At 33.3% G+C, this 27,908-nt stretch overlaps 1 protein-coding gene across 1 annotated transcript in view; it reads left to right on the forward strand.

Annotated features, from left to right (window-relative positions):
* The first annotated feature begins 6,156 nt into the window (after window positions 1-6,156).
* Window positions 6,157-27,908, forward strand: part of LOC140447720 (lipid droplet localized protein-like) — a 33,517-nt gene continuing 11,765 nt past the window's right edge. The window contains exons 1-4 of the mRNA XM_072540538.1: window positions 6,157-6,312; window positions 16,086-16,259; window positions 22,858-23,094; window positions 24,005-24,272. Coding sequence (XP_072396639.1) covers window positions 16,088-16,259; window positions 22,858-23,094; window positions 24,005-24,272 — 677 coding nt within the window. The 5' untranslated portion in view covers window positions 6,157-6,312; window positions 16,086-16,087. The remainder of the gene's footprint in view (window positions 6,313-16,085; window positions 16,260-22,857; window positions 23,095-24,004; window positions 24,273-27,908) is intronic.

Consider the following 27,908-nt stretch of genomic DNA (forward strand, 5'->3'; position numbering starts at 1 on the left):
TGTTCTACTAAAACGATTTCTATGCAGATTTATTTTGATATTATGAATCCACATGAAAAAAGCAAAATAAAACATTTTAAGACGCACAAAACAGTACTCTAAGATTTTTTCTATCTTAATATATTCATTATTTCCTCCCCTTTCGTTTTCTATGTCGCATGTTAGGACTCGATCAGCTGTTTATTTTGTACTCAGCCAGAGGCCTTCTTAAAGTTTTTAAGAGAGTGATGATACATTGGCAACTAGAAGAAGAATAAATATATCAGCTATAATGGAGTTATTGACATTATGTACTGATAATATCCATTTTCAACTAAATAATGAATTTTGTTTATAATGAATATAAACAAAATTTTGGTCTAGCAATGGGCTCTAGTTTATCTCCATTATTAGGCGATATATTTATAAAATATTTTGAAACAAATATTATTTCTAAACAAAATTTAAAACCCACAGTATGGTGGAGATATGTAGATGATATATTTCTCAATTTGGACTCATGGACAAACATTTACCATGGAAAAGGAATATAATAACACACTACCTTTCCTGGATGTTTACACACACCAACAAATATTTAAATTACAAATCAAATCACACTATATCAATATTAAAAAGGAAATCATTAAATCCTTATATGATAGAGCCAAAATTACTTGTTCTAACGAAAATTCGTTCTTAGAGGAAAAACATTTCTTAACATCTGTTTTATTAAAAAATTATTATCCTTTATCGTTTATAAATAAGCAATTTTTCAACAATCGACTGAATAGAACAGAACAACTTAGAACAAGATCCTACAGCATACACAAGGAATAATACAAGGAAAATAACAATACCATACATAAAAGGATTATAAGAAAAACTTAAAAAGGTACGAAATAAATTCAATATATCACTATTTAAATGGAAATAAGCCACAATTTACTAATGTTTGTATTTTGAGAACGATTTCCGAAGTGGAAATTGAAACGTCAATAAGCTTACTTTAACATTTAATTGTGGCTTATTTTCATTTAAATAGTGATACTTTAAAATGCCACAAGAAAATAACTTCAGAACAATATAAATTCAACATTTCAACAACATTCAAAATAACAAACATATTGAGATATGTTTTATCTAAAACTAAACCTAACACGGAACAATAAAGAACAAAGAATTGTATTTATAAAATACCTTGTGAATGCGATCAGTTTTATTTAGGAGAAACATCAAGGCCATTAAATGTTAGAATAAGTGAACAATAATCTTATATTGAAAATAAAGAATTTGATAGATCTCAAATATGTAAATGCATAGGAAAATGGACATAGGGTTCAAGTATAGTCCTAAAAGAATCAGATGGTAAAAATAGAACAATCAAAGAAGGGGCTCTAATTATGCTAAATGAGACCAATTGTGTCGCAAATTCCTCGGCGGAATGCAGTATGATCTATAGAAAATGTCACACCGAGAGTGCAGTACGGCTAATATAGGAATGCACAATTGCCGGATTTCACGCTTTGTGCTTGGCGATACAAACAGGTCCAAGTGGTAGTCACAGAACCGTACCCAGATCTCTACGCCGGGCTCTGTTATTTATTATAAAATAATATATTGATAAAATAATTGCCTTCAAGTAGCCAAATAAGAGGCATGAATTTGAATAAAAAGACCTTACGTTTTTAGCGAGAATTTTATTATAAAACTGTATACTTTATTAAACTAACAAATGTATTTTAAATTACATTTCTTGATAGCTATAAATATACCGGGTGGAACCTACGGTAACTCGATTTCCGTGCACCCAGCCCAATATCCAAGAAAAACTTTTTCTTTTGTAAATATGTGAAAAATTATCAGGAACGGGAATATCGAAAAAGCTTTGCATATTTTTTAATCCCGGCGATGTTATTAAAAAAACAAGTTGCGCACTTGAATCACTGCAAAATTTTAACACCTACTATGAAATTTTTTTTTGTGGAAATCTGAACTGCAGTTTTTGTCCTTGTTAAAACATAATGCAGTCTCGCATTTTTTACACACAACATAAGTTTACCTAGTTCCTTGGCATAGCAACCTGGTAGTTTTTAGCGAAACCTTGTGTTATATGGGATAATGGTTTTCCTTGCCCACACTTGACCAGATGAGCAGGTATAAGGTTTATAGTGTAAGTTATTTAACATTATATTATATTTATACTTTATTAAACTAACAAATATATTTTAAATTACATTTCTTGATAGCTATAAATATACAGGGTGGAACCTCCGGGAACTCGATTTCCGTGCACCCAGCCCAATATCCGAAAAGCCCATACTCTGATTGGACTGGTAAATGCATTTTATTGGTTATACAGTGTAAAATAATCGAGGTTACTCACAGATATTCAGTTAATTATACTAAAGTCGTCCTCTACATCCGAGATGTTGGATTCGCTTTCGCTACTCTCCCCTGTGTTCGCGTGTATTATCAATTAGTCTACGCCATCTTGCAGGTTGTCCGCAGTCCACATCTCAGTTTCCGTTTTCTCAACAACATGAGTGACATAATTGCGCCAATTTTGCTCTGTGACGCATGCGAAACCGTCGTTGATCAACTGGCGTACCTCGTCGTTTTTAAAAGTGGTATTATGGGTACCTACATATCGCTTAACTTGGTTCCACACCATTTCTATAGAGTTCAATTCGCAGTGATATGGAGGAAGCCTTAAAATATAAACATTATGTTGTGAAGCATACTCATCAAGATGATACTTATCGTATTGATCTTTAAAAGCACGCGCTGCTTCTAATAGCTCGGATTTCAAATAAAACTCCTCGAAAAAAATGTCTTTTTCCACTAGCCATTCCTTGATTGCAGCTTTATTCCAGGAATTGTTAGGGAATCTCTCTTTACGGGAGTGGTAAGATGCATTGTCCATTAGAATGACATTCCTGCGACCATTATTTGGTAAATTTGATATTAATGTCTCCTTAAACCACGACTCAAAATATGCGGCATCCATTTCATCATGATAGTCGCCATCATTTTTCTTTGCCAGAAAAACACGCTGTGTGCCAGGAAGGAAACCTCCTGAAAAACATGCATGCAATAAAACATTTTGTGGACCTCGTTTAGTAGGTGCTTTTAAGCCAGTACTTAAACCTTTGAGAAAAGCATCACGACTGTTTTGTATCGTAGTATCGCACCATTCGTAATTTATAGATTGGCCAACATTAACCCACGATTCGTCTCCAAATATATGATATTGCAATGGTCTTTTCGCAAACGTCGTATAGTTCTCAAATAATTATGGCGCCAATGAATAATATCCTCTCGCTCTACCATGATGCTTCTTCGGCCACGTTTCTTATAAACAAGTCCAATAACTTTCAGAAGTCTGTATAAAGTAGAAAGAGACAACGGCTGTATATTCTCATTACCTTGTATGAAGTTATGTATATGCTTTAATAATGGCGGCAAATTTTTTATGAAAAATTTACAATGAACAATTCTCCGTAGAATACTTCTTACACCCTCGTCATATGTGAATATTCTAGAATTTGATTGACACACTCGTTTTTACGTTTTTTTTGGCGATTTCAACGTTCCACTCTGTTCTTTTTCTTTTTTGAAATTGTAAATGCTTCTTTCGCTAACACCAGTCATTAACGAAGTACGTCTTACAGCAGCACTTACATTAAGTTGTTCCGTATTTTGTAAAAAACACAACAGATTTAACACTACGAGTTTAGCGCAACCGTTAAATAATTCACCGGATTTAAACTTATGGGACTCCATGCTCTCTGTTGAAACTCGGACTAAATTTTGAAGTGTAGTTTCGTTTTCCAAAAGCACTTTCACCCCAAGGATGGGTAGGGGGTTAAATAGGGAAAACTTGGAGTTTATCAAATACTAATTATGACAAACAAGTTTATGGTCATATTTAGGTGAATATATTAATGATGGTAATTTATAGCAGAAGTTTTACAAAAGAAATGAAGACCTATTTATAGAAACAACATAACTGTATTTTTAATATTTTACATACAATAGAAAAAATCTAATTTCTATGAAAGAATTGGAAATTTGAATATTATATATAATATCTATAAATAATATCATTTCCAAGTTTCCAAATTCTTTCCTAGAAATTATGTAGGTTTTTTCTAATTTATGTAAAACATTAAAACTACAGTTATTGTATGTTGTTCTTGTAAAGAGGTGTTCAAATGTTACTCTTATGAATATGATTTAATTGTATATCTCATGTTGACGTTTTATATGCAAAATTCATAGTTTTCGTTGTCAATAACTCATCAATGTCTTTTTATTCTACTGTATACGTATACATGATATAAAATATTTTACTCGTACTGCCGGCAGATGAATTTTATCCAAGCCGGTCCTGTGAGACAATGAGCAATCAACAGCTGGAGAAAACCGACAACCCTGCGCGTTTATTCTCCAAAAGAAAAGCATTGCGGTATCTTACCCGTACTGCACTCTCAGTGTGACATTTTCTATAGTTACACATATTAAAAGAGGAAGATAATAAAAGGAAATACCACTATTAGTAAGTCAATATCATATCGAGGTACATAATTTGTGTTTTTTAAATAATATACATATATAATTGGCAGACTAATATCACACTAATATTAAACTGTCAGAATAAAAAAGGTGGAGGTCAGGAAATGGATAAATTGACTAATTCTAAGCAACTTTTATTCCATAGAGTTTTTAAGTCAATCCTTTTTGAATTAATTGCGAGTGAAAATGTTCATTTTTCAAAATAAAAACCACGTTTTCTGACGGTTTTTCACAAATAATTTAAAAAGTAATTATATGTCGAAAACAATATTCTTAGCAAAAATGTAGCTTATAAAAAAATCAAAAACAAGGTGTGCTTATAAAGACTTTTTTTTTTCTGAAAAATGGCTTTGGCAGAGCCAATTAGCCAGACTTGTTTGTGTTTATTGTTAAAATCGAATGAATTTTAATTATTATTGATTGCAGATTCATAGTCAAAATTTTCTTGTTATCAGTTATCAATGTTAGTACTACATATTGTAACTCATGAAAACTAGAGTCTTATTTGTTAAATTCCAAATCGAATATTTCAACGTGAAATAACCAACAAATGAAGCAGTTTTCAGGTAAAACTCATTAGGAATCTTTCAAAGTGTTTAAAAAAGCTTTATTTTTGTTTTTTTTAAGTTTCTAGAATCAAAACTAAGCGAGTTACGCTCAAAATAAAGTTGACCCCTATTGTTTTGGTAAAAATTTAATAAAAATCAACCCCTAATTAGCACACCAAATAAAATTAATCGTTACCGCTTTACAATTTACTTTATTTATGTATTGTTTACATGATCTGTAAGTTTAACTGTTTCAAAGCGATTATTAATAAAATGGTTTTAAAGTAAAAGAAAAGAAAAAATGCTTTTTGTTTTAAATACCTTAAAAACTATTGATAATACGAAAAGTCTTGAAGAGTAAAAAAATGTAGGTTTTGCTTTTCTGAACATTTTGGGTTTTTGTTTTTCTGTAAGACAAAAATTGATTAAGATATTGCTGTTCAAAGTTTGCATACACATTAAAAATAAGTGTTTAAAAAAATAAATTAAATGATCTTATTGCCCTTAAAAATCTACAAAACGGTTTTTTAAGTACTTAATATCTTAAAACCCAACCGAGCGATGAGTAAAAAACCAATCACACATTTTAGGAGATATCAGAACGCGTATATGGGGAATTAAAGCACAGACGTACTTTCACCTATCCTTACAAACTAACACGGGTTGTTTTTTAAGTTGAAATAAAATAAATTCATAGCATTTTGATTAAAAATGATTGTATTTATAGTTTCAATGAAAAAACAAATACTACTACAACTGTTCGAATTTCTTCGCAAGGGGTGGTTTATAAATAAAAGGGTAGAAATTATGTGGTAAAAAAATTTAACAGTAAAGAAATATATAAGAAATATATAAGAAATATATAAAGTCGAATTTACTTGCAAATATAAATCTTTCTAAACTTAAGTAGAAGCCAATATTTTAAGAAACTATAAATAGGTACTTTTGTTTACCAGATTATATTGAGATATTTTTCTTACCGTACTTGAAATAAACATTCCTACCAAATTGATTTATTGTAATTCTTTTTTAAAAACCCGTTTTCGGTCATAAAAATTTTAATCGTGGCCGACATTAGTTAACCTTGCCCAAGCAAATATTCAATATTCGATGGGGCCATCAATGGCCACTGATCAGACCAATGACAGTGAGTAGCGAGTAAGAACTCTTTAATCTTCACGTAATAGTTTTGTAAATAATTCTTAAGGTAAGTAGTAATTCTTATTATTTATTACTATTAAAATATTACAAATATGCGATTTTCGTTGAAGGTTTTATGGTTAAGGTTTTAATAAGTTTTGGAATTTCTAACTGGATATAAATCCATTTGTAAATGGATTTAAAATAAACAAAAACATTTTGATTAATATTTTTTACATTTTGAATGAAAACAGATCGTACGGGAGTTTAAACCTTATACATATATGATGTATCATACTGTCAATGAAAATTTTTATTTTTTCGAAAGGTTATAATAATTGTTATACAAATCTTTTGTTATGAAGATAATTGTTTTTATTAAAATTATTGTACACAACATTTTTTTGGGTCAAATTCATTAGAACTGCATGTGATTCTATTAATGTACTAATAACTGTAATAAGAAATAAGATATAATGTTGTCTAGAAAAGTTGTGCATTTTCTCCTTATTGGTCATTATACTTTATTTGTATTTAAGTCATGTGCCTATCATTATCTCCCAACTCAAAATTAACTCATCCCAGATACTCATAGATACTCATCTGCACGAATAACGAACCAAGAATAAACAACACATTTTTTGGCCACAAAGACCAACACAAATATACATTTAATAACACTTGTGGACAAAGATCTATGATAGATTATGTTATAACCAACAAAGATATACATCCATCGAAAATAATCGACGGAAGATGCCTCAACTCAGCAGATGTAGGTAGCGACCATAGCCTAGTAAGGTTACTTAAATGTTTATTTTACTTGTGACTTCAAGTTCATACTTGAGGTGTATAGATTCTATGTTAAATATACAAACCATAATTGTTTATGTTATCTTACACACAAACCTGTACACTGTTACTTACAAACAGTTGCCCCGTGGTACGTGCCCAATCGTCTAATCGAGAGAGACTTGAAAATTTTGAATAAAATCCTTTATAAAAAGGTATATAAAAAACCCAGTTGGGCTATGTTAAATTGGCAAAACGTTTTCGGAATAAGTATTCCATCATCAGTACCAAGTTAATACATGGATGTAGCCACTAAATATGGGGTCAGTTGCTTTATTTAAGTCCTCGTAGACATACCGTCTCAGGACTTGCAACTTATTGCAGAGTCATATGTCACCATGTTACCAATCCAACGGTAACTTTACCATCTAAATTGTAAAACAGACATTATGTAAACTAAATTTCAATTAGCAATTTTTAAAGGGTTTGTAACCCCATATTTAGTGGCTACATCCATGTATGAACTTGGTACTGATGATGGAATACTTATTCCGAAAACGTTTTGCCAATTTAACATAGCCCAACTGGGTTTTTTATATACCTTTTTATAAAGGATTTTATTCAAAATTTTTAATATATGGTATACAGCCAAACACAGGAACTTAGTTTCCTTGTAGACTTGAAAATGTTACCCATAATTACAGAAATAATACGTTACAGTGATTAACACAAACATAAAGCCAGTTCTCATGGTAAATGTGCTAGTGCGTGAGCTATACGAAACCACAGGTGAGTGCGTCGCTTAAAACGGCTCAATCCAATGGACTTGAGTAATGGATTTAGTTAGATAATAATATGTTTAATAGTATTTAGTTAGCTTACGTTGATTTTGTTTTTAGAAGAGTTTGGAAAGATGTTGTTCATGCGTTCTGTTATATGTAATATAACTGTACTAACATCAATAAGTACCAGTAGTCCAGTCTGGTTATACAAAAATCATCGATTTCACGGCAAAATGTTTCGCAGATATCTGAAGCTTTTAAGACATAGGTGGGGGTTACTAGATGACGAATAGATAAAAAGATACTCCTATTTTTACCTTGCGTTTTTTTTAAACAATAATTTATGGTCAGAATTTGATTTTTTTTTCTATAAGTTTTTTCCCTTATAATTTAAATAAACAATATTTATACCATTTTTTTATATCAAGAATATCTTTATTTTCCCGTTTTTTTTCAATTAAAATTGATAGATAATTTACGGAGATATTTGCAAAAAAGCAGTTTTTATGCACTAATTTATAAATTTTATTAATTTTTTTATTAACAAAATAAACTGTTATTAATACATTTCAACATTGAGAAATAACCGTCCTTTAAATTTGTGCGAAATTTCCCCCCGATCGGTCAAATAGTTTAAAAGTTATTCAATTTGTTTATCCCTGGGACTAATTATTTAAACCATTGAACTTGCCCTATGAATGATGCTAGACACATTTAACAAATTTTATAGGATTCTTTAAGACTTATACTATCTCGGAGGTTAAATTAATATTGAGTTTTCATTGAAATTATTTACAAAATAAACGTTTGAAAAAGGGGTATGTTTTTTACTTATAAACAATTGTAATAACTTCTATATTTTTTAAGCTACAGACTTGTACGTACAACCATTAGATAGCTGGTAAAAAAACTCACATTTAACAAAAAAAATAAACCTTCTATGATCAATAGTAACGAAGTTAGCGACAATTTTTTTGTTAATTATATCTCCATTGTTTATAAACATTAAGAAGTAAAATTTGCACAAATTTTGAATGAAAATCTAAACTTTATATTGAATTTTATAACTATAAAATTCATCCAATTTTTCGAAACTTAAAACCTTTCGAAACGAAGTTACTTTCGAAAGATCGACATATATGAAAGTGGAGGGGAAACTGTTTTAGCTCCTCGCTGCAAAATTTAATATTATGGTTACGGATTTATCATTCAAAAGCTTCAACAGTTCTGTAGGAATTTCATCAGGTTCATTTGCTTTTCCATTTTTAGCGTTTCTTATTGCGTATTATACTTCTTCTTTCAATATGTCTGGCCCAGTTGCATTGATTATCTGAGTTAAGTTGTTTCTATCGTCTTCAAATAATTCATTCAGGTATTCTGTCCATCTCTTTATTTTATTCTCTAGATCTACAATAAGATTTTCATCTTTGTCTTTAAGTTAACCTATTTGGCATTTCTTTATGCTTCTTGTTATCTCTTTTACTTTTTTGTGCATATTGAACGCATCGTACTTTTTCTCATAGGTTTCCATTTCTTCACATTGTTCTTTAATCCACTCCTCTTTGGCTTCTTTTATTCTCTTTTTTATGTGTTTATTTATTTCTTTGTATTTGTCTGGGTAATTCTTCATATTTCTTCTTTGTTCCATCAAGTCTAGTATATCTTGTGTCATCCACTCCTTATTCTTTGTTGTTGTTTTTGTAAGATGTTTCTTTCCTGCTGTTTGTATAACTGTATTTATGTACTTTAATTTTTGGTTAACGTTGTTTGTATCGTTAATTTGTTGCTGCACTGAACGGAGGTTTTCATTTATTTCTTCTCCTGTTTCTTGTCGTATATTTTTGTTTCTAAGTTTATTTAAATCTAGTGCCTTTCTGTGTGGTCTTCTAATATTTTTTGGTCTCGCCTCTATCACAGTAACTACCGGGTTATGATCTGAGCCTATATCAGCTCCTGGGTACGTCTTAGTACATTTAACAGCATTATGATACCTCCTTGCTATCATAATGTAGTCTATTTGATTTCTCACTATTTTTTCTTTGGTATGTTGTGATGATGTCCATGTATATAACCGTCGAGGACGTAATTTGAAAAAGGTATTTTTTATTACGAAGTTTTCACTTTGGCAAAATTGAATCAATCGATCTCCTCTGTCATTTCTGTTTCCAAGCCCATATTTTCCTACTTGTTCTCCTACCTTACCTTGACCCACCTTGGCATTAAGATCGCCCATTAATATGTTAATGTATGGAAAGAATGACTTAATAAGTGAAGACATACAACCTGCAACAAAAAGGTTCAGACCTGACAGTGAATTCGAATAAATGAACCAAATTTTAACTTTTAAACCAATGTATGTAAAGAAAATAAAAAAAGTATAGTTCAATAAACATTGCAAAATTTAGTAAGGCAAGTGATGAAAAAATCGACTTATTTTATCAAAGCAGTAAGGCAGATTAGATTAATATTGTATATCATATTTGTAAGAAAAATAGAATAAAAATCAATATTGTTAATTATAAAAATACAAACAATTATAATTAATATAAGGAATATAATAATATAATGTGTAAAAAATTACCTGAAATTTAATTTATAAAATATATAAGTATTATTACATCATTGATATAAAATGAAAAAACATATGTTGATTTTCCGGGATTTTCCGAGATTTATGGGGGGTGAAAATTATGTCATCATTATTAATACTGCGACAGACTATTCGAGCAAATTAAAAAAAGTAAGTATTTAGGGTGAATTTCAAATGGACTCAATTTTTCCGAGTTTTCCCATATTTTCCGGCAAGTGAAAACTACGTAGTTATTCATATTTCGACGAGCTACCCCAGAATAAAAAAAGAGGCTTGCAGCTGCAAAGGAAGCAGAGATAATGTAAATTTTTCCTACGTGTTGCAATTTGAAGTTCCGATGCCGAAAAAAAAACGGAGCTGAAACAGATATTCTCTCCATTTTCCTATGTCGATCTTTTGAAAGTACCGTCGTTTCGAAAAATTAGATAAATTTTATAGCTATAAGTTTTAATATAAAGTTTGGATTTTCATTCAAAATTTGTGCAAATTTTACTTCTTAATGTTTATAAACAATGGAGATATGATTTTTTTTAAAAATAGTCACTAACTTTGTTCCTATTGGTCATAGAAGGTTTTTTATTTTTTAATGTGAGCTTTTTTACCAGCTATCCAATGTTGTACATACAAGTCTGTAACTTGAAAAATATAGAAGTTATTACAATTGTTTATAAGTAAAAAACATACCCCTTTTTCAAACATTTATTTTGTAAATAATTTCGATGCAAACTCAATATGCATTTAGTTCTGAGATAGTCTAAGTCTTAAAGAATCCTATGGAATTTACTGAATGTGTCTAGCATCATGCATAGAGCAAGCTCAATAGTTTAAATAATTAGCCTCATTGATAAACAAATTAAATAACTTATAAAATATTTGACTGATCGGGGGGAAATTTCGCACAAATCTAAAAGATGGTAATTCCTTGATGTTTAAATGTATTGATATCATTTTATTTTGTTAATAAAAAAATTAATAAAATTTATAAATTAGTGCAAAAAAACTGTTTTTTTGCAAAAATCTCTGTAAATTATTTATCAATTTTAATTAAAAAAACGGGAAAATAAAGATATTCTTGACATAAAAAAAATGACATAAATATTGTTTATTTAAAATATAAGGGAAACAATTTATAGACAAAAAATCAATTTGTGACCATAAATTATTGCTTAAAAAAACGTAAGGTAAAACTAGCAGTATCTTTTCATCTATTCATAATCTAGTATCCCCCACCTATGTCTTAAAAGCTTCAGATATCTGCGAAACATTTTTCCACCTTTTTTTTAACCAGACTGGGCTACAGTATGTATAGTCAACTAGTCGTGTTTTCCTGAGGTTACTGAAATGTTTATTCTACTTGTGAGTTCAAGTTCATAGTTGGGGTGAATAGATTGTATATTAAGTATACAAACCATAATTGTTTATGTTATCTTATAATTATTTTGTGTTTTAGCACTTAGGGGTTAAAACCTTAGCACACTTTTCCCATTTAGAGAATAAAATATAATTAAGAGGTTAAGAGAAACCCCTTCCCCGTTTACGGAGAAAAAAATTAATCTTAACTCTCTTTTCGTAAATATATACAAATATTTTCCTAAAACTAACTTTACAAAAACTAAATTCTATGCACTGTGTTTGTTCTCTTTTTTTTATTCTGTCGATCACTACACTTTTACTTGTTACAGTTTATCTTGTATAAATATATTATGAATTATACTTAGATTAGTTATTTACTTTCTCCCAAGAGATCTCAAATGACGTTTAAAATTTACAAGTTACATTAGATCATATTTACAAATTATAATTTATAAAATTCGGTTATTTCAAAGATTTCAACTGATTCTTACGTTTATTTTAATGATTACTTTCATAATTCTCGTGAGTGCTTCTTTTACTTGACATTCATGACAATTTTAATGTATTTTCTTACATTTTTTCACATTCTTTCATCGAAATTTGCTTCTAGCTTTTCCTCGTCTGTTATTATCTTAGGTACTTCACAAATATATATATTTCTTCATTTTCTTGTGTACTTTCTTCTACAGTGTACTTTTGAGCATAATTTATATTCATATATCTTCACCATCATTTACAATATTCATTTATAATATTCATATTTCGTATATCATACATATAACTTCAGTATAATCATATTCATCTATCAATTATATATCTTTATTTATTTCATTTTCCGCACATCTTAATCCTTTTTTCTGTTTCGATCCATATGCAGAGACGTTAGCATGATATGGTTAGCTCAAAAGATCAGAACGACAGATAGAACATAAACCAGCTACTGTAACCTTCAAAAACCAGAATGGGCAATCTAAGCTTCTAATCTTTTATAACTTCTTTTTGTACCTTTCTTCTTTTGACAAGAGCAGTGAGTTTCTGACTATGTTTCATTGTCCTAGTTTGTCTTATAATTTAGCTTAATTTATATAATTCTTTCTTCTTAAAATTTATTATCCAGTAAATTTGCTTATTGCAATGTTTGACTTAATGCTCTTAATGTGATAATTAATCGTTATATTATTATTAAAAAAATTCATTTAGATCTCATTTCTCCAAAAAATAGTAATATTCAGGTCCATATATAACAATTTGACATAAAAATTGATAGTAATATACACACAACGCAAAAGTCTAAGGATATTTTAATAATTTGACAATACCAATGACAGAAATTTCATGGCCATATAAATTTGCTTGTACTATAATTGTTGATACAGATAGTCACTTCTTATCAAAAAAAAATTGTAAAACTGATAGCAATACGTATTTTAGAATGTTTTTTATAAGGGACAAAAAAATCGACATTTTTATGTTTTGTTTATTTTTAATTTTAGTCACTTTATACCATTCTTGCTTAATAGGTGAGTTAAAGATATTGTCTTTTTGCCATGCAACGGCAACATTTAACGTTGGACGAGATGAATAGAGCCGTGGGCCTTCTTTAAGCTGGTATGCGACAAACTCAAGTTGCTGACCAGCTGGGTGTCTCCCAAAGCGTCGCAAGTCGTTTGTGGCGTCAGTTTAGAGACATTGTGAGTCCAGCCGAGCAACATCCAGGACGTGGTCGCTCTACAACCGTCGCTCAAGACCGATATTTAATTTTAAATGCCAGAAGGCAGCCAACAATCACAGCACCCGAGCTGGTTAATGAATTACAGCTTGCACATAATGTAACAATTAGCAGCAGTACTGTTAGGAATCGTCTCTATGAAGCCAATCTTCGTAGTCGGCGACCACTGAGATGTCCACCTCTATCTAAAGGCAATCGCGCTGCAAGAGTAATCTGGTGTCAAGAGTTTTAGAATTGGACTGACAATGACTGGGCCACAGTTTTGCTTAGAGACTAGTCTAGATATTGATTTCATTCAGATTCCCGTCGGACAAGAGTTTGGAGACGACCCGGAAATGGAAAACGATTACGACATTTTCAAGAAGTGTATACATACAGAGGTGGTACATTAATGTTATGGGGCGGAATCATGATTGACGGAAGAACTGACCTCATTTTTCCACGTGGCTTTCTCACGTGACATCTCAAGTCAGCAATATTTGGAGACTATTCTTGAACCTGTTGTGCGCCCGTTTGCTGCTGCTGTTGGAGAAAATTTTTACTTTATGTATGATAACGCTCGACCACATGTTGCGCATATTGTAACAAACTGGTTGGATAACGAGGGTATTGATGTATTGCCGTGGCCAGCACAATCACCGGACTTGAATCCCATTGAGCATGTATGAGACATGCTCCAACGCAAAATTACTCCACATATGGGCAATATCTACAATGAGTTTCAATGAAAAGAGCTTCTGAGAGAAAAATGGACACAATTACCTCAAGCAGACATTAACAATGTGATTCGGAGCATGAACAGTAGATGTAGAACTGTGATAAACGAACGTGGTGGCCATACTTTATTTTAAGTTTAATTATGTCGTATTTTTGACATTTTATGGTGGTATGTGAAACATGGGTGATTTGCAATATATTTTTTTTGCTCCAATTTTCTGTTTTTTTTTTGCAATTTATGGTTTTTGACATATTAAACAACAATTTAAACTACAAATTTTGTATTACTTTTTTTAAATTGATTAGAGATAAACAAAATACGTCTATTTATAAAAATATCCCTAGACTTTTGCGTTGTGTGTATAATAAACTTTGATAATAATATCGATAATAAAAAAAAAATAATAAAATATTCAATAATAACAACAATTCAAAAGGTTTTCATAAAAATAAATTAAATTCTTACCTACATACTAGCACTGTCTTTGTATTCTCCATCTTCGTGGGTCTGGTACTTGGTAGGTCCATTCGGTGACGATTGAGTTGTCCGGGATTCGTCCAAATGTCCAATTCGTCAATTTTTCGCCTTCATTTCCAGCTTGTGATGAGTATCATTTTTTTGCATCGGATTAGAAGATTCACCTAATTTACTTAAGGATCACCATTTATTATAAAAATACCGACATGTGGTATTCAAGGGATGTTAGATGGTTTATTAAATATTTGGCACTACTATCATTTTAACACTATATTTATTTCTGTACGAATAGGTTATTGCTTTGTTTACATTATCGTCCGGTAATTATAAACTCTAACTATTAACTAACGACATACGCTAACTTTACGAAATGCTATTCTAATATCCATAACAACAATAGTACTACAATATCCACGTACTACAATACCACGTATCTAGTTGTGATTTCCTGAGGTTACTAAAATTATGATTGACAGGGATAATCAGGCCCATGAACTAAAGAAAAGAATCGGTATTGGGTGGGCAGCATATGGAAAACTGAGACAAACTTTTAAATGTAAGCTGCAAATATGCCTGCAGCAACACTTACTCTAACAAAAGCCCCGGCTACCAAACTAAGAACAGAGAGAAGAATGGAGCGATGCATGTTAGGAGTAACTCTGTGAGACAAAATAAAAAACGAAGAGTTTAGGAGAAGAACCAAGGTGACTGGCGCCATCGAAAGAATATCCAGACTAAAATGGAGATGGGCAGGACACATAGCTAGAATGACGGATGGGCGATGAACAAAGAGGTTATTGGAATGGAGACCAAGGGAAGACAAGAGACGAGTCGATCGACCACCTACACGATGGGCTGACGATTTAAAGAGAAAAGGTAAAAACTGGATGAGAGTGGCGCGAAATAGACGGGGTTGGAAACACTAGGAAGAGGCCTATGTTTATCAGTGTACTTAAGAGGCTGGATGACTGAAATGTTTATTCAACTTGTGAGTTTAAGTTTATACTTGAAGTGAATAGATTTTATATTAAATATATACAAACCAAAATTGTTTATGTTATCTTATAAGTCTTTTGCGTTTTAATACTTAGGGGTTAAAACCTTAGTATACGCTGCATTTTTTAACCTAACAAAATATTTATTTTCAATACAAATCTGGATATAGTGGGTATACAGTCATTTTGTGAAAATTTTGTTAAAATATGAATAATAGTACAGTCGGTAATTTTCAGTGTTTTATTTAGGAAATATCCTTGTTATGAACCGTAAACAGGATACTTTTGATATTATTTTGCACAATTAATTACGTTACCTATATTGTATATGTTTGCTCATTATAACACGCATCTAAAAAAGTGAATACTTTGGAGTAACAGATGATAAAAGTTTTTTATTCAAGGTATGGCTGATAAACGTCTAGATCTTCTCCTATTTGGAGCAACAGGGACCACAGGTCTACATGCTATTCGATATCTTCACAAATTTGCGAAGGAGCAAAATTTAACCTGGGGTATTTCTGGACGCTCAGAGACAAAACTTAAAGCAGTCTTAAAAAATGTAGGTCTACAGATAGGTAAGGTATCTTTTTTAAATAGTGTTTGCTAAAATAAGTAATTATGTATATTTTTTGTTTATTTAAGTAAATGCATTAGCCATGAACGTTATTAGCTATGGAATAATATACTACAGTGATATAATATTATAAAGACAAAATATAATTTATATACTATACAGTAATCTTACTAGTGCCCAGAAGTGAAAATACTCTGGGCACTAGTAAATTTCAAATTATGGTACAGAGCGGTCAATTGATCGGGAACCATTTAGCTGTTCAGTTACATAGTTTTACTGTAGAAACAATAGGCTACTTTACGTTAGCAAGAACTTAAATTTTAATAATGGTGATTTTAAATCTTATTTTAATCTAAAAGTATCAAGGGAAGCTAAACATTTTGTATCCTCGAGTTCGTGAAATACTACACTCGTGTTAAAATTCGCTCAACGAGAAGCAGCTGCTGATAAACCTATTATTGACTTATAATACTGTAATATCTTTTATTTATTTATAATTATTTATATTTTATTTATTAATTCTTTACTAATTTATTATATTGTTCTTATTTTAATTTATTAAAAAGCACGATAATTTATATCAATTTATTTAACTAATAATACAATTTATTTGACGAACGTAACATTTTACACGCAAATCTTCAGAATTAACTGTCCCTTCCAAATAAAATGTCCTGTTTTATACGCCAGTACCGTTAAGCTAGAAACATCGACAGCCCTCTCGACTAGCGGTAAACTGGTATTTTCACATCGGCTCGTCCAGAAGGTTCGAATTGTTGTTTTTATAACATCGTGTGTCAGGTAGGCATTACCTAGAAAATACTCGAATGAATAAGCATATTAGTAATAAACATGTTTACTGTTTTGGGTCGGAATTTATTGTAACAATACTTATGGAAGTGCAAGAGCTTGTGGCTAGCATGACGGATAAATTGATAAATAATCTTATAAGAAGAATAACCAATGATCTAAGATTTTTTGGGTAGGATTTTCATGAGTTTCTGTATGTAGCATAAAAAATATTGCCAAGGAGGGCCGCAAAATTGAAAGGAAGAACATGATATAAGACACCTACGATTGCACTACTTAAAACAGATTTAGATTTAAAAATAGATTTATTCTGTTTACTGATGAAAAGTACATACTTTCAAGCCATAGTGCAGTAAAAGTTGGACTGATAAAGAATGAACAATCGGCACAACAAATCCGTCTCCAAGCACTCACTTTTGTTCAGTGTGGCTATAACGAACGAAGCAGGTTTTTTCGGTGAATCTTATGTGATATGGAAGTTCCAAACAAAATCGGGTGATTACCATAATGATATGAATTACATTTCCAAAAAGTGATTAGAAAGAAAAATTGTTAAATACACTACTTCCCAACAGTGCTGTTGTAATGGACAGTGCACCTTATTATACCACACAAAAAGCACCAACTTTCGCATCAGAGACTAATAGCTAGATATATTGCTAAAAGCTAGAAATAATCCGTTTTCTGATAACATGCTCAGGCTAGACCTGTATGTCGTTATATAATTATATATATATATATATATATATATATATATATATATATATATATATATATATATATATAAGCGAGGTTCCTACAGCCTCTGCCACTTCTCGCATTTCGACCGCCATCGTTTTCTGCCCATCCATTCGTCTTCTTTGATGGCTCTATCTCTCATTATGTGCTTTACATTTTCTTCCCAGGCAACTGAAGGCCTACCCCTTCTTCTTTTTTTTTTTTGGTATGTAATTTAAAGCTTTCTTTGCCCATCTACCGTCATTCATTCGCTTTACGTGACCATACCACACTAGTTGTCTCGTTTCAATTCTGTTTACACTGGAATATACAGTATTTGTCCTCCTTCTAATATCTTCATTCCTGATATGATTTTTTTTGGATACACCACACGCTCTTCTTAGAAAATCCATTTCTACTAAATCTACTTCTATTCTTTTTCTATCTTTTTTCGTGATCTGCCAAACTTCTGCCCCATAAGTCTACCAAGTTTTAATAGGCTCTACCAAGGTTTGATAGATTGTCAATTTCGTTTCTTGTCTTTATCTTTGTCTTTATCTTTAGGCCATAGTAGAAGTTTAGAATGTTTACCGCTTTTTTCCCCTGCTGCGTTCTGTTTTCGATGTTTTTTTTGGTAGTGCCTTCTTTAGATATTATAAATCCGAGATATTTATATTCATTACATGTTTTTGTGTTTCTAATTTCTAACTCTGGATCTTTTTCATCATCTCCTATTTTAAGATACTCTGTATTTGACATATTCATATGAAGGCCCCACTTTTCATATTCTTTCTTTAGTTTTCTAAACATGTAGTCCATGTCTTGCTCATCATTCGCTACGACTACCTGATCATCTGCGAAAAATAAAGTTGTTAGACATTTACCACCGCCTATGTCTATTCCCGTTACGGATACTTGTTTTCTCCACTACTCTAGCGATGATTAAATATATTTTTTAAATAAGGTCGAAGATAGACAACATCCTTGTTTAAGCCCCTTTGTTATTGGAAATTATTCAGATATAAAGTCTCCTTCTTTAACGACACTTCTTGCATTTTTGTATATATTTCCGATAGCATTCACATACTCTCTACTGAGACCTACTTTCGTCAATGTTTGAAACAGTTTATTCAAAGGTACCGTATCGTATGCTTTCTCTAAATCTACAAACAATAGGTGGGTAGATAGATTCCTTGCTTTTCGTTTTTCGATTACCTTCTGCAGAACGAATATACCATCAGTGCACGATCTTCCTGCACAAAATCCATTTTGTTCTTCTATGACTTCGTATTCTGGTTCTATTCTTTCTTTTATTATTTGACCGTACAACCTCCCCACTGAGCTGATAACAGTTATTCCCCTATAATTAGATCATTTGCGTTTATGCCCTTTCTTGAATATTGAGCTGATGTATCCAACATTCCAATCATCAAGGATATTATTTTATCCTATTAAACATTTGTTAAATAGTTGAACCAACATCTCATGTAATATTTTTGGTCCATACTTTACCAACTCAATTCGGATGTCTCCAGGTCCTGCTGCTTTACCGTTTTTCAAAACCCGTTTTACCGTTTCAAAACTTAATGGTGATCCCACAGAGATGAAAGAGCTATGTGCAATAACGCCAAATCAGATAGCCCACCAACTGCTTCTGAATGGCAAAACAAACAATCGTTGCAAAACGCCAAAGATTATAAGAACTCAAGACCAGGAAACAACTCTCTTGCGAAACCCATTCACCATCGAAGAGCTCAAAAATAGTATTGACTGTATGAAAAATGGAAAATCACCTGGAGTGGACGAAATCCTAACAGAGCAGATAAAACACCTCGGGCAAAAAGCGAGACAATGGGTGCTCGATCTATTTAACATCTGTCGCTCTACCTACCAGATTCCAAAACCGTGGCGTAAATCAAAAGTAGTAGCCCTTCTGAAACCTGGGAAAGACCCTGAACTACCGAGTAGCTACCGTCCGATATCCCTGCTATGCCATTTGTATAAATTGTATGAACGTATCATTTTAAACCGCATCCAGGAAAAATTAGATGCAAAACTAATCCCAAAACAAGCGGGCTTCAGACCAGGTAAATCATGCACAGGCCAAGTGCTGAACCTAACAGAATACATAGAGGAGGGATTTGAGCAGAGAGAGATAGTGGGAGTAGCCTTGATAGACCTCACAGCGGCCTATGATACGATAAACCACAGAACCCTGCTAACTAAGATCTATAACACTGTGCTTGACTACGACCTGGTAAATATCATTACATCACTGCTGTGTAATAGACGTTTCTACGTTTTGCTAAATGGAAAGAAGAGCAGATGGAGAACCCAAAAAAGTGGCCTACCACAAGGAAGCGTTCTGGCGTCGTCCTTGTTTAACATCTACACCAACGACCAACCAATGCACCCTCAGACTGAGAGTTTTGTCTACGCTGATGACCTTGGTATAGCCGTAAAGGGGAAAACACTCACACAAGTAGAGTCGACAATGGAAGAGGCTTTAAACATGATGTCAACTTACTACAAACAAAACTCATTAAAGCCAAACCCTACTAAAACCCAAGTATGTGCATTCCATCTCAACAACCAACTGGCGCATGTAAAGCTGAATGTTTCTTGGGAGGGATAACGCTTGAAACATACTGATAGGCCCAAATATCTTGAAGTAGTACTAGACCGGTCACTAACGTATAAATTCCACTGTCAGAGCACAAGACAAAAGGTTTCTACGAGAAACAACCTTCTCCGGAAACTTGTAAGGAGCAAGTGGGGTGCAAACCCCCAGGGTCTTGAAGACAACAGCTGAGGCCTTATGTTTCTCAACAGGGGAATATGCTTGACCCGTCTGGGATAGATCTAGACACGCCCAACAAGTCACCACGGCGTTAAATGAAACATGCAGAATAATTACCGGTTGTATGAAGCCTACCCCCTACCCCTACTGTACCGGGTAGCTGGATTCTCATCACCAGATGACCGTAGATGCGCCTCATAATATGTGGAGAAGTTCAGGCAAACTTTCAATGAAAGGCACCAATTATACGGGTTTGACGAATCGCCAGGAATCAGCCGACTTAAATCAAGGAAAAGGTTTATGAGAAATGTCAGCGTCGAACCACCCGAACTGTTCCCCCCTACATCCAGAACGACCTAATGGAATGAACCTGGACTGGAGAACCTGGCGGACACTGAATCGCATACGCACAGGTGTTGCCCCTGTAAAACAGAACCTCATTAAATGGGGCATCAAGACAGACAGAGACGCACTTTGTGAATGTAGGGAAATACAGAACGTGGAGCACCTAAGAGTATGCAGACTTTGCCCATCACAGTGCACCCTCGATGATTTATGGCTCGCAAATACCAAGGGTGTAGACGTAGCCCCATATTGGGCAGAAAAACTGTAGTCGGATCCAGACACGGAAAATTAAAGTAAAAGTATCGTTTTTCAATCTTTTGAGGGCATCGCTTAACTCTCCGGTTGTTATCACAATTATTTGTATATGTTCGAATATTTCTTCCATTTCGATCTCTTGGAATTTACATCTATCCTCTGTCAATAAGAACTCATAATGGTGTTTCCACTGTTTTAGATTTATTAACTGTAAGTAAGATTTTTCCTTTCCTCCCCTCCGGAGAGACTTTATCACCTTCCACGCTTGCCCAACTCTTATTGAACCCATATACCTATCCACCTCTGCTTATCTTCGATCCCAGATCTCATTTTTACTTTTCACTACTTCTCTTTTTACATCTCGATTTAATTTTTTATATATCTTGTAATCTTCCTCCTTTCTCGTTGACATCTGTTTCTGATAAGCAGTTTTCTTTTTGTTTATTAACGTTTGCATATTCTCCGACTACCATTCTTGATTTTTTGTTTCATGTTTGTCTTTATACCCCAAAGCTTCACTTGCAGCCTCATGAATGCATTTTTCAAGTTGCTGGTATAATCCTTCCGCTCATATATTTTCTCGATCCACATTTTGTATTTTGTGGCCAGTCGTAATTTGTAGAGAAATGTCGTTGAATCTTCTTTTAAGCTTTCTAGGTTATATTTAGAGGATGTTACACAATGGATAAACCAACTGCAGAAGTTTTTTTAGATGAGTGTGAACATATGCTCCGAGTGAGATATAAGCAAATTGTTTCTTTATATCATTAATGATTATTTGTACACGTTTTATAGCAAATTTGATAAGGATGGGATACCTGTTGTATAGTTTCTATATAACAGATGCTGAAGACTTCCAGGCAATGGTGGCTATTAATTTGAGTTTTGTATTATGTTGAAGTTAAGTTTACTCGATTCGCACCTTTGGTTGTGTAATTTACTTTCTCCTGTATATCTTTTATTATGATTTGGTGTATTCTTTGGAGCTGTGATTTGCGATATCTTTCGTTTTAAAGCTGATGTCTTTTCTGAAACAGTGATATAAGTTTTCATAAGTGTATGGTTGTTGGTGTTGACTGCATGACTGTGTTTTCAGTGATTGCATATGGATTTCATTGCTATTAGGATTAGGACATGCTAGTGGTGATATTGGTTTGGATAAAGTAGGGACTAAGTTAGGACAAAGGAATAGTGAGGTAAATGATGCTTTGTCAATTGGAGTTGGGAATATTGCTTTGTATGTTGGGACATTTTTCAGTAAAGAAAGAAATAAATATCTGAATTGTCATGATGAATGAGCCACACAAAATTAAATTATTAGAAGAATGTTTTTGTATTACCAATTAATAAACTTGTTGTCTAAAGCTTAGAATGTGACTTTTTTCGGGGTCTGTTGAGCCACTTCTGAGGAATGCGATGGGAGAAATTAATTTTAATTCTAGTTTATCCAATTCTCGTATAAAAATATCATATAGAAGAGTCGCAATGAAATTTGAAAGTGTAAGTCTTTAAGATGGTTTTATTAGTACCCTCGCTTGGGCAATTGTTCTATTTATTAAAATTGCTTAATCCTTTAGATTTGAGCATGAGATATCTAATGTGTACAAAGTATAGAAAATAGATTCAGTATTTGTGATTGTAGTTATAAACTGTAATTTTTTATACTTTTTAGGTGAAGATTTATCCAAAACCCCAATCATACTGGCCGATATGAGAGATCAGATATCTTTAAATGAAATGGCACAAAAAGCAAAAGTCATCCTAAATTGCTGTGGACCATACAGATTGATGGGCTTTCAGGTAGTAGAAGCGTGTATTAAAGCTGGGACTCATCACTTAGATGTAAGTGGAGAACCCAGCTTTATAGATTCACTTCCAGAAAAATACGATGCTGCTGCTAAAGAAAAAGGTATTTTCATCACTTTTAAGTATTTTGAGTACTTTTTCGTACTCGTATTTATCAAAATTAAATATCTAATATTTACAGAAGACTAGTAGTATATTAAAACACAACGAAGATTTTGTTTTCTACACTGTTTTAAATGGTGGCGGCCGTAGCTTAGCGTCTTAGATACTGGCATATCAAGCCAGAATGCGCGAGTTGAATCCTCGTTACCGACAACAAGATTTTAAAAGGAAAGACAGTAAAGGAATCTTCGGAGCGACTATTTACAGATGCTCTGAACGTGAAAACACTACACTTTATACTAACTCAAATGGTTTTCTTCATTTGAGATTTTTTTCTAAGCCAGTATTACCGAAGAGCTGGATGGCCCCGATGTTTACATGACTATGGATTCGTTGATCGAGACTATCTGCTATCTTCTTGATAACTTTATCTACAGATTCCATCTCAAGGTCCTCGTGGAGGTTGACATTACTGTTATACCAAGGAGTATCAACGATGTTCCTTAACACTGTATTCTGGAATCTCTGGATGATCTGGATAGAACTTGACTTGGCACAGCCCCAGAGTTGGCAACCATACGTTCATACTGGTCTCAGTATTTATTTGCATAGCAGTTGTTTGTTATGTATGGATAATGCTGAGTTTCTTCCCAGCAGCTAATAAATTTTTTTGTAACGGATATCTTCTTTCTTTTCGTCACCTACTGCTAGAATAGCAGTATCATCTGCAAATGTGGCTATGTACAAGTAGACAAGACCCCTTCAGGTGTTGAATAAAAATTTTAAACCATTTTCTTTTAATATTTAAATATGGTTTGTTCCAACTATTATTATTGTCTATAAGTTTATAAGTCTATAACTTAAGTGTATAAGTCTCTTGAGTAAAGATAAAAACACAAAAAAGTTTTTAGGAATTTATATCGTAAGTGCCTGTGGTGTTGACTGTCTAACCACAGATTTGGGTTCGACTTATCTGCAGCAAAAGTTTAATGGTGTATTGAATTCAGTGGTTGGTCACGTGGAAATATGGACTACAGGGAAAAATAAAGGATCTGTCTGCGGCTATGGGACTTGGCAAGGTCTTATTCATGGATGTCATAAAATGGGTTCAATAAGTGAACTGAAGAGAAAGCTGTTTCCACCCACCCATACTGCGTTTAAACCGGTACCGTCGAGAAAGTAAGTTTCTTATTAAAATTATTAAACAGAATATCTAATTTTTTTTAATGTAACCCTGAAAATTGTTTTATATTCTCAAATTATGACGCTTGTTAAATTAAAACCCAACTTTGGTTCAGAAAAAATTTATTGGCAAATATATCTATAAATAATTACCACTACAATTAAGGCACATATCTCATTATTTTGCCAACCAATGTATATCCTTCTTAAAGAATTCTTGTGGCTGCTGCTCGAAGAATTCTTTTATTGTCGCCAAGGTAACCAATCACGACAAAGATTGTTACTTTGGCCGGCCACAGCGCATGTTATTAACTGCGCCGTCATTGGCCTCTCGGCGGAAATGTGCTGCAAATGCTCACGATGTGTATAAAAGAGCAGCACATTTTCCGATCGGGATCCAGTCGTCTTACACTACTAGCCCCGTTAGACCTTGTTGGCTCGGTGTGCTACCACGCTACCTTTGAGTTTTATTATTTAACCAATATTCTGCTATCGTCGAAGACGTCGAAATTCAAGAATAATTATCCAAGAATAGCTATCCAATTTAAAGTTAAATCATCAAGTGTGCAAGACCCGGCGTGTCGACTACAAAACGCTTCCTGGCAGTAGAACACGACTTTCTGAGATAGAAAAGACATTGGTCTTAGAACTATTTCAAATTGTGTCGAACTGACCACAGCGTTATTTGGGCCTGTCACGGTAAAGAGCGAATAAAAGCCCCGACGGGGACTTGTAATTGCTTTTCAGATCAGGTTGAGTTGCAATAACACTTCGTCTCCAGAAACCTTATGCAAATAGTAACTGGCGAAAGGTAGCAATACGAAGCGACTGGCAACAGGAAGAGTTGACATTGCCGGCATTCTTGTGCCTCTCTCGAGGAGAGGGAACGCGGCTACATGAAGTGAGAAGGCCGACATTTCTGTGAAATTTGAGGTATACACTACGCATCAGAATTCTAACACAAATCAAGTCATTGTAAAAAATATTATCTGTAAGAAAGCTCGAACTATTAGAGAATTCTGATTGCCGGTGGCCCCTCACCTACCATAAAGGCTCGGCGGAACTTCTCGCCCGTAGAGGCCGGTATCTCAATTTAACTCCTTGAAACGAAGATGGACTCTCGAAACCTGAGATCCTCTTCAAGAGCGGCGGTCGTAGATCGTCCAGAAACCCCTGAAAACCAGGAGGACGCTACGGCCGTACGACATTATGGCATTTTGTACTTCTTCGTCCGACTGAAGACGTAACGCCTTTTCGCCTTTTTCAGTGGCCCAAGGATGTGAAAATGACAAGGCGATAAATCAGGAATAAAAAGTGGATCCCTTAATGCCCTCCATATGTTTCGTTGTAGAGATTCTCTTATTACTTTAGCAATATGATGTCAAGCATTGTTGTGCAGAAGAATAACACAGGTAAGAGCTCCCTGTGCGTTTTCGTCTTATTTCTTAATGGAGCCGATTCAAAGTTTCATTATAATGGTATTTATTGATATGCACTCTAGGTCATATAAACTCTTTGAGCAAGGATCCTTCATAACAAAAAAAAATAACATGATCTTGCCTGCAGAAAGTTGAACTATAAACTTCTTTGGTGGCGGAGAATTTGCGTATTTCCATTGCATCGATGACAGCTTACTGAATTGTTTAATAAAAAAATTCATGTCAGTGGTCTTGTCAGCGAGAATAAAAAAAATTTAGCATCCTTTACTTCACCGACGATTTTATGTTGAATAGTTTCTCCACGAGTGTCAATTATTTTATTTTGGATTTGTGGGCTCGTATCAAGGGCATTTTTCTAAGAAGTGACCAAATTTTCAGAAAGATCTTTATCCCTAGATTTGGTTGCGTACCGCAGGAGTGCTCTAAAATTACCATCACTCTGAAGTGGTTGTAATGAAGACTCTGGTCTAATGTGGGTCCGTCCCAAAGTAGTTTTACCTCTTAGAGTATCCTGGTTGCCGCAAAACATTATTCATTTTACGATAGGGATTAGTTTCATTCGGATTTCCTGTTGCTGTCTCTTTCTTTCAGAAGAAAACTGCTCCTTGACTAAAAAAGCATGAAAAGACTTATAGATAAGGAAACATATGATGCTAAGAAGATCAGTGTATCAGTGTTTCTAACTGGAAAATTCAAGCAAGGGACACAGCAGAAGGGCTCAGAAAGGTCGCGAACCTTTAAGAGCTGCAGCACCGTGATGATGATGATTATGGATGTGATATGCCACATGCCTATCCTTATTTTAGTTCTATAAATGTTAATACTTTAACTTTTCGGGGGTCCGAGGGGGCTCTGTAACCCCTTTACCCCTATCTACGCCCGTGCTTTTAAAAACCATTATATCCAAGTATATTTTACACGATTTACTTTCTTTATAATTTAGGGAATAAATAAGTAAAATACATTAACTTTGTTTCGTTTTCTATAATTGGACAAGAACGAACTAATTATTTATTTACGTTTATATGCAGCTAATTACATAAATAAAATCATTAATAACTAACGATTCTAACTGTGCGCTACAGTTGTACATTTGTTGAAATGTGCAGAATTACAACTATCAAATCGTGGTACACTGCTCCCACCACATTCCTATTAAATTTACAAATTAGAATACTGAACTGTTGAAAGGTAAAAATTACAATAAGCTATGAAATCTATTTAAAAAAACAACGAAATATGTTCCTTATCATTGACGTACGCTTCATTTTTGTCAAAAATTGCCCAAAGAGAAAAAATACAAGGGTGTCTTATGTAGATGTAGACGATGTAAACCTGATCTGCTGATCCCGAATAAAAGACATCACAGAACATTAAGTAAAAATGCTACAGAAATAGTCTTAGCCATCAACGTAGATAAAACTTAGCCCAAATACAAACAAAGAACCAACAACTCTTGCAAAATTAAACAGTAAACGACACAAAAATTAAAGTTGTAAGACAGCTCACGTATAATACCTGGGTTTACAGATAACTAAGTTCGGCAGAGAGGAGGAGGAAACACAGAGAATGATAATACTTGCTAACAGAGCATACTTCTCCCTGTCGTAGGTATTGCGATCCAAAGAAATTTATAGGGAAGTAAAATTCAAAATATATAAATCCATTATACGACAAATAGCCACATATGGTTCGAAATCAGGGATCATTGTAGAAAAAACGACAATCCATTTGCGGCAATGGTAAATGGATAAAGATTGCACTAGACAGGGACTTTATAAGTATTAATAATAACATAATATCTGGTAGAACGTGGAACTATGGCAAGACGTCGACCAGTAGGAAGACCAAGGTGGATATATGAAGTGGAAACCGATGCTGGAGAAATATTCAAAGTGGATAGTTGAAGAAGAACGACGGAGAAAAAGGCTTGGAAAAGGCTTGATGCTTGGAGGCGGATGCTATAAAACGACACATTTAAAATACATTTGAACTGTAGATAATAAGGCACTTAGTCACTATAAGCACTATAAAAGTCACTATAAAAGTCTAATAAGGCACTATAAGCAGTCAACTTCTTATGTCGTTATATTAGACCAGGTTATTTTCTTGAGCGAAAAATGTGTAATATTAGTACCTGGATGTACCAATCTTTTCTTTTAATCTGATGGCAAGTAATTCCGAAGCTTGCTCG

The sequence above is a fragment of the Diabrotica undecimpunctata genome, chromosome 1 (genome assembly GCF_040954645.1).
Source record: "Diabrotica undecimpunctata isolate CICGRU chromosome 1, icDiaUnde3, whole genome shotgun sequence".
Classification (NCBI taxonomy): Eukaryota; Metazoa; Arthropoda; class Insecta; order Coleoptera; family Chrysomelidae; genus Diabrotica; species Diabrotica undecimpunctata.